The sequence below is a fragment of the Nelumbo lutea genome, chromosome 2, assembly GCF_056320005.1.
Source record: "Nelumbo lutea isolate HS-2025 chromosome 2, American lotus-T2T, whole genome shotgun sequence".
Taxonomy (NCBI): Eukaryota; Viridiplantae; Streptophyta; class Magnoliopsida; order Proteales; family Nelumbonaceae; genus Nelumbo; species Nelumbo lutea.
Window position 1 is genome coordinate 74567394 of NC_142685.1, and position 12809 is coordinate 74580202.

The 12809-nt window shown below is 38.3% G+C and overlaps 1 protein-coding gene across 3 annotated transcripts in view; it reads right to left on the minus strand.

The window, feature by feature from the left end:
* Nucleotides 1-12214, minus strand: part of RIF10 (polyribonucleotide nucleotidyltransferase) — a 139474-nt gene extending 127260 nt beyond the window's left edge. For 2 of the 3 annotated variants that reach the window (XM_088972033.1, XM_088972032.1), the window contains exons 1-4: nucleotides 11789-12214; nucleotides 11082-11150; nucleotides 8107-8213; nucleotides 7960-8002 (exon numbers count right to left, since the gene is read on the minus strand). In XM_088972033.1, coding sequence (XP_088828159.1) covers nucleotides 7960-8002; nucleotides 8107-8213; nucleotides 11082-11150; nucleotides 11789-12070 — 501 coding nt within the window. In that variant the 5' untranslated portion in view covers nucleotides 12071-12214. The remainder of the gene's footprint in view (nucleotides 1-7959; nucleotides 8003-8106; nucleotides 8214-11081; nucleotides 11151-11788) is intronic. The other variant, XM_088972034.1, reaches the window with a different exon arrangement.
* Between the last annotated feature and the right edge of the window lie 595 nt (nucleotides 12215-12809).

Consider the following 12809-nt stretch of genomic DNA (forward strand, 5'->3'; position numbering starts at 1 on the left):
CAAATATTTCCTATGAAGTAAGTGTTATTAGTCAGTTTATGCATTCGCCTAGAGATACTCATCTTGTTGCTGCAGAAAGGGTCTTGTGCTACTTGAAAGGTACTCCAGGGAAAGGTATTCTATTTGCTAAGCATGGTCACATGAAGCTGGAGGCCTTTACTGATGCAGATTGGGTAGGATGTGTGGATGACAGGAGGTTCACCTTAGGTTATTGTGCTCTGGTGGGAGGAAATATTGTGTCTTGGAGAAGTAAGAAACAATCAGTGGTTGCTAGATCCTCAGCTGAAGCAGAATACGGGGCTATGGCTCATGGTGTATCAGAACTACTATGGCTACGATCTCTCCTAAAGGAATTGGGGGTGGACTATGAGAAACCAATGATGCTCTATTGTGACAATCAAGTTGCTATCAACATTGCACATAATCCTGTTCAACATGACAGAACTAAGGACATTGAGGTTGATAGGCATTTCATAAGGGAAAGAGTCTCTTCAGGGGAAGTTTGTTTGCCATTTATCACATCAGAAGAGCAACTGGCAAATGTCTTGACCAAGGGAGTTCCAAAAGGGAAGCTGACACACTATATAAGCAAGTTGGGCATGACGACATCTATGCTCAGCTTGAGAAGGAGTGTAAGGAGACTGGGCCGAATGGGCCCTAACAGCCTCTTATGTGATATCTTTGTTTTTTATTTTTTATTTTATGTTGATGGGCCTCTCTTAATGGGCCTGTTATTTATTCATGTTTTATTTTCTTTATGTAATTGCCAAGCTGGCCGCCCACTTAAGGGCATACTTGTCATCATTATTTTTTGGAAAATTAATAAATAGGGTTAGGGTAGAAGGGTGGATTCATTCAACTCCTTCTCCTACCTCTTCTATTCGACATACACATCTCTTGCACCATTATTCAGCTCTTATTTGTTCTGTTTTAAATCTGATATTAGAGGACTGATTTACATCTAGGATGATTTCTGTGGATATTCACTAATATATTTATCTTCGATAAGACATCTAATTTGGGAGTCAAGATTTTTTTTCTTTTTTGCCAATAAATTATGGAATTATATTAAAAGAAGAAAAATGGACATAAAGAACCGTGACAGCATTGTGGCTCAAGCAAAACAGGACAAACAAAACATATGTACAGAATTTAGGCCAAAGACAAGGATCCTCTGTCCTCAAACCACCCAAACCCTTTAACATTTTGCACATCAGGGAATATTGGACCCTTGCCCATTTACAGACCGCCCACCTCTCCAATGGCCCCAACAAAAACAAAGAGAAAACTGCACAACATATCTAAAAAATCTCAGATATTCATTAGCTTGAAAGTCTACAGATAGGGACATGGAGTCCATAATAAGTGCTTCCAATACAGGGGAATGCATCTGAGCATTGGAAGATGATAGACATATGTCTTTCATCAATCAAAAAGAAAAAGACAAATTAATATTAACATAACAAGTAAAAAAATAGTCTCAGCATATAAATTATGTTTATAGTTTGGAAGAATTAAAAAAAATAAAACTTGGTGAAGAAAAAGATTAAGAGGGGAGAGAGACAGAGAGTTTGGAGAAAAAAGATTGTAAGCTTATGCCTAACTCATAACTCATTAATATTTATACTTATTAGAAGATTTATCAATAAATACTTATTATATATAATCTGGATGTAAGCAAGGAAGAAAAGAAAGAGAGAGAAGGGAGAAGAGAGGAGAGAAGAAAGGATTGGAAGTCAAAAGATTATGGTGGTGGCGCCAGCCTTTCTATTTACACCCAAGAGAAAATTAAAAAACAAAAAGACAAAAGTGCCCTTCAGCACATCAGTACTAAAAACAACAAGATAACATTAGAAGCACAATTACAATTTTAACCTCCAATAACAAGTTACTTAAATACCCTATTTCATTAAGCTTCTACATTGCTACATTCCTCCTTAACTGGAGTATAGATATTCATCACACTCAACTTGCATAAAATACCACTCAAAGTAGGAGTCTTTTTCTTTTAAGTAAATCATAGGTGTTAATTCTCTTTAGAAAGGCTTCCCAGCAAAAAGCACCCACATGAGGTGGGATAGGCTTGCTCCAAACCTCCCCAACAAGAAAGGCATCTTCAAACTATCCCTTGGCTGAACTAAGACTGAGAAGAAAGAGGCACAACAAAATGAACCAAAAGAGAAAAGAGTCCAAATTCAACTATCCCTGCTAGTGGGATACAAAAAAAAAAACCTTTCAACCTTTGGAGAAGAGACAACACAGCACTCATTTCCGACTCATGAAGCCCTCTCCTGAAATCCACGTCCTAGTCAAAACCAAATGGTGAATTAGAGGCCACAATGAAAGAGGAAATAGGCCCATCCCTACAATTGGAGTGGTGTAAAGAGAGGGAAATTGCTCCATCAAAGTTGAATTTACCAACCACACATAATCCCAGAATTTGACACAATTTCCAGAACAAGAATTATACCTTACTAATGGCAAGAAGGATGGTAAAATTGCATGGATGGACTTCCAAGCAGAAGCTCTAGAAGCCTTAGCCAAAATACCGGAATCCCAGCAATCAGCCGCAAGCCCATGAATACTGATGATAACTTTTGTCCACAACTTATCACTATCCATAGGTAATCTCCGCAACCATATTCTTAACAAAGTAACATTCCTCTCCTAGATGATCCTTAACCCTAACCCACCAAACATCTTGCTTCTGCTAACCACTTCCCACCTTACTCTATGGTCCTTCTTCTCCTTACCTAGCTCCTGAAGAAAGTTCTTATCAATTTTTCAATTTTTTGCTAACCCCTTCAGGAATCCTAAACCTCAACTAAAAATACACTGGCAAATTGGCAAGAGTAGACCTAATTAGCGTAATTCTTCCCACCAGAGATAGATAGCTCCTCTTCTAAGATGCATGCTTCTTTGTGAACCTTTTAACCACAGGATTCCAAAAATTGCTTGTCCTTAGATTATCCCCCAATGGTAAACCCCAACCAATGTTTTAAAACGCAGAGGCATGACGTGAGGTGTTCCACTACCTAGAAGCGTGAGGCGTAGTTCAGAATGTAAGAAGCGCAAGCCTCCCAAACACAAGGATGCATAAGCCTCCTTAAGAGGAGGGGGATGAGGAGGAAGGGGAGGAGAAAGAAGATGAAGGAGGATTTAATTTTTCTTCGTTTTTAATAAAATTCTTTATATTAAAAAGAACGAAGATGCATAGCACTAGTTGAAAGGGGGGTCTTGTCGAAGTGGAGGCAAGCGAGTGAAGCAAGCGAATACTCCTCATCACCTCAAGCAAAACACCAATCAACCAAATCATACGCCTTTTCTAGATCCAGTTTGCATATAAAACCCTTTTTTCCAGGCCTTCTCATCTCCTCAATACTTTCATTGACAATTATAATTTGATCAATAATTTGTTTGTCCTTTACAAAGGCCCCTTGAGATTGTGAGATTATGGAAGGGAAAACTGCTATAATTCTTCGGGAAAGAACCTAGGCAATGATCTTGTATAAATTATTAACCAAGCTAATCAACCTGAAATCCTTTAGGTGCAAGGCATCAACCTTTTTTGGAATCAATGCAATAAATGTTGAGTTGAGACCTGGATTAATCATTGCCCTTTCATAGAATTCTTCAAACACCCCCCGTAGATCATCTTTTAGCACTTCCCAACAATCTTGATAGAATGCCATAGTAAAACCATACAGTCCAGGAGCTTTAGATATAAAGAACACAATGCCCTGGATTTTCACTCAACTCAAACCTTCTCTCTAACCACTCCCTAGAATCCCCCTCTAAACTAGACCACTCTAGGTCCTCAACGCATACTTTCTCGTTCAACAGTCTCCAAACAATAGATTTAAAGTGATCCACAAACACTTGGCCAATCTCATCCTATCGGGAGATAGTAGTACCATTTACCACAACTTTAGAGATAAAGTTTTTTCTTCTCCCATTGGCCAAAGCACTGAAAATTATTTATATTTCCTTCCTTCAACCAATTAACCCAAGATTTTTGCCTCCAACTAACCTTCTCTTTAAGTAAAACATACTCCAATTGTTTCTTCAAAGACCATCTCTCTTCTTTATCTCTTTCTTCAATATCACCCATAGTTTCTTTCAAATCCAAATTATTAATTTTGCTTAATACCTCTTTTTTTTTCTCTTCCAATCTTCTAAATGATTGGATGTTCCAATCTTTAATTTTGGACATGAGCTCCTTCAATTTCCAATGAAATTTCATGCCTTCCCATTAAACCCTAGGATTGCTATCTTCCCACCACTCCTTCACCTTCTCTACAAATCCCCAATTGCGCAGCCACATATTCTCAAATCTAAAGGGAGCTAGACTCCTCCCACCCTTGTTTTCATTAAAGATAGATACTGGTCAATGATCTAAAGTGACTCTTGGTAATATTTTGGACCTGATACTCCCCCAGTGCTCCTCCCAAGTTGTAGTAAATAAAAATCTATCCAGTTTGGAACAAACTAGGTTAGCCTGCAAATTTGACCAAGCAAATTTGTTGCAAGCAAGGGGTGATTCCTTGAGCTCAAACCCATCAATGAACTGAATAAACTTCCCCGTGCTTGTACTTATTCTCTGCCTTGGGTTATTTGATTTATCTATGAATCTAATCACATTAAAATCACCTCCCAAGCACCAAGGCCTATCCCAAAGACCCTTGATATCTTCTAGCTCCTCCCAAAATTCATTCATCTCCCTATATCCATTGGGGTCATAAACATTAGTCGAAACCATCTTCAACTTGTTGGGATTTAATTGACATTGTAAATTTGCCTACAAGTTCTTCAACTCCAATCACAAAATCGTTGTTCCAAATTGTCGCAATGCCACCTAAAGCACCTCAAGCTAGGGATATTGCCCAACAAAGGCCCCTAGGTCTACAAATGCTTTTAGCCCACCTTCTATCAAAATCAGCCAATTTAGATTCCTGAACTAAAACTACATCAAGCATTTCTCTCCCAAGCACCTCTTTAATGATGGCTCTTTTTCTAGGCCTCCCCATATCTCAAACATTCCAACTAGCAATCTCCATTTCACCAATCTCAGTTTAAATCACCCCTTAACTCTACACCTATTTGCTTCCCCTGACCCTTCCCTTTCTTGCATTAAACTCCTTGCACCCTTCAACATCTCTCTTCAGTTTGTCAACCTCACTCATCTTCCTTTTCCCAACTTCACTTTCTTCCTTATTTGCTTCCCCTGACCCTTCCCTTTCTTGCATTAAACTCCTTGCACCCTTCAACATCTCTCTTCAGTTTGTCAACCTCACTCATCTTCCTTTTCCCAACTTTACTTTCTTCCTTATCTTTCTTGAGGGAAATTTTCAAGTCATTTGGATTCATCAGCTTGCACCCTAGCTTAAATACAAAGTCATCCACTGAATCACTTGTATCATCACCATCATCTTCCTCCCTTGATGGCTTTCCTTCAGAGACCACTACCTTTTCCTAATAGGAATTTATCGACACCCTTGAAGACTTATTCTAAGAGAATAAGGCCTTACAACAGGGTCCAATAATAGGGTATTTTTGTTATTTTACAATTTTTGCTATAGGGTCCAATAATAGGATTAGATTGTCTATTTATAGTTTGTTTGTGTTTAAAATTTCAATGTCATTGCATAAGTAGGATTAGAGCTATTGAGTCTTTTTTTTAATTGAAACAAGATATGACAGCTTAGTTGAGTCCTGCAAGGATTATTGAGTCTAACAGTTTGACTCCTAAGATTATTATGAGTTTAGACTCTATAAATATACTCTACAAATATGTATGGATGTTTTACACAGAGCAATGAAGTTTATTAAGTTTTCTTCAGCTTAAGCTAATTACGGCCATCAACAGCCATAAATTTCTGAGAAAAGAAGACCATCACACATTCTCTAAGAATTAGAAAGCTGGTCCTACATCATTTCCCCTCCCCTACTCTTCTCAGAATTTCTTTCTCTTGAGATACTCCAACATACTATCAACAAAATCCCAAATTCTTCATGCCTTTTCTTCTTCTTCATCCTTTCCAATCCTAACTTCTCCACCCTCCCCATCCCCATTAATCTTACCCTCAGCTGGCAGCTTAATGGCTTCCTTCGGACCCAGAAGACAAGGTTCAAACACAAAAAAAAAAAGAAAAAAAAGATTAGGTAGTGTTTGATAACGCTGAATCTGCCTCTTATCTCTGAAAAAATTGCTTTTCAGAGGTAATAGACATTTGGGGTCATCTCTTAAAAGTTTACCTGAATGCCACTTTCAGAAATTCAGATCTTAAACTTTAAGACCCAAGCCAAGCACTGAGTGCGGTCAGATGCGTTTCAAACCTGGTCAAATGTCTAAAATATCCTTGATATTTTTGATAATGACAAATTACACCCTCATTTCTCGATAGAAGCCGATTCGATCTATTGCCATCGAACGAGACGGGAGACGGCGATGGAGAACTTGAAGAAACCCTATGATGGAGATCTCACCAGAAAGAAAATCTCTCTCAAATCCCATTCTTCCTCGAAGAAACCCTTTCGGTAGCTTCGACGTCGACCTATGCAAAGCCATGGTTCAAATCCCATTCTTCCATGCTTTTTTTTCCTGTTTCATTACCCTTGTTTTCATCTCATGGCTTTAAGCAAATCCACTCATAACGACCCTCCAAAGGAACGTCCTTCACGATCGTTTCTGTTCAAGTTTCTCAGATGCAGAGAAAAATCATCAATCTCTGCCTCTATTGGCATGTTCTCCATTGTCGATCTCTAGCGAAAATTCGACTCCGATGGCCTCACTCTTCGAGTTCGCTTGACGAAGTTGTCTCTCTCCTAAAGCAGCGAAGCCATGGTCTCTCACCCCTGTCTTCCCCGCCATCGTCGTTGCAACTCTTAGCAAGGGCGGTTAACACCCTATCTCCCTCCCTGTCTCTCTCTCTCCCCCTCTCCATCTCTTCTCCACTCCCGACCACTGTCGTCTTCGCCCCATTCGCTTCTTCAATCGCCAGTTCCTCTCGCCATCTTGTTGCTGGAATGAAACCTTCTCTCCCCTCTCTCACCATCTTGCCTCCTAGTTTTGCTTCAGATACCAGTTATTATATCATCCTATGTGGGAATCTAGTCACATGGAAAAGAAAGAGAGTTTAGTAGCCAAAAGTAGTGTTGAAGTTGAATACTAAGCAATGGCACACACCACTTGTGAATTAATTTAGTTAAATCATCTCCTCCAAAAGACTGGCATTCCTATTAGCAAGCTAATCAAGTTCTTTTGTGATAATCAAATCACCGCTCACGTTGCTTCCAAACCAATTTTCCATGAGAGGACTAAATACATTGAAGTTGATTGTCATTTTGTAAGAGAAAAGGTGACAAGTGGAGATCTCGTCACACCATATGTGAGATCAAAAGATTAACTAGAATAAGTTATGTTTGTAACAAGCTGGAGCTTTATGATATATATGCTCCAGCTTGAGGGGGAGTGGTAAAGTCTAGCAGAAAGGGTATTTCCGTCTTTTCCCTATGGAGGTCTTTGTTGTGTCTTATTAGAAGTCTAATACGCTTGGTCGACAAGAGGGAAATTTTCATTTTCAAATCTTCTCTCTTGGATGATTCTTTTCTCTTACTTTTATTCTTCCTTCTCTCTAGCTTCAACCTTGACTGAACTAATCTCTTCACCTTTTTCTTCTTCTTTTACACCTTTTTTTCCTTTTTCTTTTAAGTTCACATAGTTTAGGAATACAAAATAAATGCTTTTGCATTGTATTTGTACTCTTTCCAAACTAAGCCTAAGATATTATTTAGATGCTTATCAAGATTTCACTTTCAAGGACCTTATCCCTTTTTCTATCTGCACCCTGAAGTTCCTTTCGATTTTTCACTATTCCACCATAAAAGGTTTACTAAAACAGCCAGAGTTTTCAACCAGAATAACAAAGTTACCGATGACAGAAATGCAGATCCTAGTACCTCATGATCTTTAGCCCTCCCCTCTCGTTTGAAAAAACCACCACTGAAATGACGAGAGACCATATGCAAGAATATGTTAACTCCAAGTTTTTCATTGAAAGCAAAAATGAGAAAAAATCAGAGAGAAAGTATGACTACAAAACGTACCTAGTTCGACCTGCTGCAGAAAAACGCTCTTGATAATTTACTGAGAGTGGGAAAAAGTCAGAAGGATCGCTTGGAATATCAGCCAAGCAAACGGAAGTGTACACAATCTACAAAAACAATATAAATTTCATTTTCTTTGTCAACAAGCATTTTCAATCAAGTCATCCAACCAGGTCTGTCAAATGTGATCTTAACAAACTCAACATGATTTTGGATCAACAAAAGAAGCAATACAAGCAAAAATGATATATAAGTTGCAACTACAAACTCCTGTTTCTACTGAATGGAACAATAAAGAAGTGACGGTTAAATAATTTAATAACAAAAATGGTCTTACGTGAACATTCTTTCCATTTTTACTATTTTTTCTTAATAAAAGAACTCGATAAAATTACTGATAAAAAAAAAGAACTTGATAAAAAGATGTCAAGAAGTTGTTCTATGTTATTGGCACCAACTGCATCTGTCTTTCCATTTTTAACTTCTAGTGTTTATGTAATAGGTATTGTTGAGTTATTGGGCCTTAAGTTATTGGGCCGACTTTATTTATTTTTTATTTACATAACTTAGTTAGGAAGCTTTTGGGCCATAGGCCCATTAGTTTATGTTAAGTGTGTTTTTTAGCTTCTTACAAGTAGCCGACTTACTAAGGGCATACGTGTACTTGTACACTCTTTTTTATGAGTATATAATTAAAAAAGAAAGGGGCGGCAAGACCTGATTTTAGGCTTCCTCTCATTCTCTTCTATTTCTTCTTCTTTTCTTTTCTAGCAGAAACTATTCCCTTCTTTCTTCTTGTTCACAAAGTTTATATCGAAACAGCTATCTAAACTTTTCTACTTGGTATCAAAGCGAGTTTAAGGACTTCTTGAGCTGCTCCATCATGCAGCCCTAGATCGGCTGACTGCATGAAGAGCTGATCAAAGACCTCAGGTAAGTCCAATTTTCGATTTTAACCAACCCACAACGACTTTGGAGTCTCCTTCAATAAGTGAATTCTAAACTCCTAACTAGTCTGCAATCTGAATACCCTGTACTGCCGCTAGAAGCTCAGCTCTAATAGAGCCTCCTATACCCACGAAGCCTGAGAATAAAGCTAATATATTACTATCTTGGTATATATATATATATTGGGTATTAGGATTTAGTGTACCAAGTAAGGGACCTTCCATCTCTCTAGTTAGTTTTGAAAATGTTAACTGAATAAAAGTATATAATACTTAATTGTTTTTTTCTTACATAAAATAGGACCAAGCATGAGAAAATATTTGACCTTATGAAACTATAGATTATAAGCAAAACTTTTAGACAACTGTGGTTTGAAATTATGCTAATTACACTGTTAACTATTTGAAATGATTTATCTGATACTCTGTCTTTCTTAAAATATTCCATTGATTTTCTGGATATTTGGTATCCAAGTCGAATATGTTTTCACTACTATTGTTAAATGTGCTATTGAGACCCATGCGTGGATTGTTGTATCTGCTTGCATTCTGAGAAATAATATATTATGCAAGAGTTATATTAAAGTGCACCTAATAAATAAAAAATTAAAATTAGCTATCAAAAATAAATAAATAAATAAAATTCAAAAATCTACAAGAAAATTGCATACATACATACAAGAAAGATTCCTACATAGACTTTGAGACATTTTGAGGCATATGCCTTGAGATGTATGCCCCGCCACCATCTTTTTCCCGTTAAAATCTTGACAAAAACAAGGAAGGTAATAGGGAAAGTGCTAAGGAAGATGTGGAAAGGTTTAAACTTCTAGTGGACACTGGACAGTTTTAACAAGTCCACACCAGCTTCTTCAGCTTTCACCCATTCAAAGTATACACTCAACTAACCATGCCTATGTCCCTTCTACCAACAATTCTTGGATAATTAACTCAAGGGCATCTAACCGTACAACAAATAAGTTTTACTTGTTTTGTCCATATTTCTTGTATTTTGGTCATGACAAGGTAAGGATTGTTGATAGGTCCTACTTGTCTAATGCTAGGAAAGGAACTAACAACATCCAACCTGATATCTTTTATTCTTCACATACCCAAGTTCCCCATTAATCTTAAGTCTGTTAGTTCATTGGCAAAGTCCTTGAATTGCAGTGTGACCTACTTTCCTTCTTATTACCTCAGCACGCATGAGCAATCTCATGTTGCCTCCTCCACCTCAACTGTTTTTGTTTTGAGTTAGTCAGTTTAGTAAAATGAATTTGTTTTGTGCCACAAACACTTAGGTCATTTATCTTTTCAGTCATTGAGAGTCCTTTTTCCTTGGTTGTTTTCATCAATTAGAGTCTCAAAGTTGCTATATCAAGCATGTCAAATGTAGATCAGTTTCTATATCAAGTAATAGTAGAAGTTCTAATTCATCCATGACCCAACAAAAACCAAAAGCCCAAACACCTCTCCCACTTCCAAAACAAAGATCAGGATCCCAATGTGCCACCCCTTCACCCTTCCCCTATTTCATCTACTGCCTTTGCCTTTATTACCGAGAGACTTTAAATTATATGGCACTACCATTCTTCCTCCTGGAGAACCTGCCTTCAATGGCCTTCATGCTTCAGCACCTTCCCCTCTAGCTCTCTGTGTGTTCACCCAAAGAATCAAACAAGGAAGCTTTTGGAGTGGAACTCTATTATTTTGATATGCCTTTCAAAACTGTGACAAGGAAAAAGTCTCATGTAAACAGCCTTCAGCAATTGGTTGAGTATGTTTCTTTTGTAAGAAATGAACACATCCAGGATATGCATAGATGTGTAGGGATCTCTGCTTGCCAAAAAGAAACATTCTTGTGGGATGCAAAGGTAACTATATGCCACAAAACAGCGCCCCCACCCCCCCCCCCAAGAACCAGGATAACCGGGACCAACATTAGGTGATGAGCTTTTTAGAAAAGAATAGACTGAAAACAGGTATTTCTCCAATCAAAGTTCTTTGAAATGGAATAAAATAACTTACAGTTTCCCCATCGGTAACAGTGACAGAACCACTAGCTTGTCTTCCTATATGACCTGTCTCAACCAAAATCTGCAATATGCATAACAGGACCAAGTTACAGAATTAAGAGAAGCACATTTCTGAGAAAATACAGCATAGATAAAAATGGTCTTACAATCTATACAGGTCTAAAATTTTATTGCATTTTAATATACGGTTTCCAAGAACTCATGGTTATAACAAATAATCCGCGACAGAAAACCTCAATTAACATGTGCCCACCAAAAAAGGAACTTCCACTCAGATGTTTGTGACCATTTCATAAAACTTGCAATTATGTGAAAAAAAAAAAAAAAAAAAGATAAATCCTTGCAGAAGGAAATTAATCAAAAAAAGATGAAGCAGAAGTCCAGTAGAACTCAAAATTAAAAGCAAGAACCCGGCTGTTGCTAAGCCATTGCACAATAAGAACAACATCTTTGAAGCTCAAACACAGAAACACAACCAAAACCTCGGAGTAAAAATAAAAAGTTGTCCTTTAATACAATAGAACATGAAGACAATTCATCCGAAACCCGGAAAATGTTCAAGATGAACACAAACTACATGAAAATTCACCAGAAACTGCAAAATGTAACTACACCAGAAACCAAATCGATCATAAAGCAAAAAAACTAGAACACGAACTCCACCAGAAACCAATACCCGAATCAAGAACCCCGACTTACGTGTCTATCACCGACCGGAATAATCACGGAAAATGGTTGCGGGATGTACTGCGTTCCATCAACACCATTGGCCGTTACCTCTGCCTCCTTCGATTCCGTCAAAGCTCTAACTCGAAGTCTCCTAGTCCTTCTTGGCAGAAGTAAGTTAACGTTGCAAAGTTGTGGTTGTCCTGACCAACGGAAAGCAGGGCAGAAGGAAGAGAGGACAGTTCTGCCTCGAAGGGAATAGAGAAAAGGAGATTGAGAAGATGGTCTACCATAAACGCTAGGGATTGCAATCATTTTTCTTCTCTGCTTCGCTGATGCGGAGAGTGCTACAGGGAGAACTGTAAGCCAATCTCTGCAACTTTATCCGTTTTCTCCCTCCTAACGAGTGACGACAGGGGGACTGCAAAGCTTTGTACCAGTGAGCCCGCCCCTAGCAATTCGACGTACGGATTAGTGCTGTAGCAATTCGGGTGGATCCAACCCGAGCTCTTCATGGATTGGGCTGAACTTTTTAGGTTGGCTGGGCTTGGGCCAGGGCCCGACCTACACTTGGGTTGTAATTAGGTTCAGGCCTCGGGTAGCCTGAGCCATATCCAATTCAATTCGAAACTGTCAATATGAGACATTAAGGCTATGTTTGGTTTGAAGGAAAAGATAGAAAAAAAGAAGATAAAGATAGGTTAAGTTTGGTTTGTAGGAAAAAGTATGGAAAAGAAAGGAAATGAAGGGAAACCTTTAGGGTATGTTTGGTTTGAAGGAAAAGATAGGGAAAGGAAGGGAAAGGTGGGGAAACCAAACATAACCTTACAAATCTTGTATGGGTCTCCTTGCATTTCCCTTCCTTTCCCTACTCTTTCCTTCAAACCAAGCATAGCGTAAGGGCACAAGTTAGGTGGAATGGACTGGGTTTATGATCAATCTAGGCCTAACGCCTTAGCTTGACCCAATCCCCAACAGTCCAAACCAAACAAAGTTCATGCTAAAATTTGATACACTTCAGATTGGGCACTTGCCTCAAGTTGGTCAATCAATT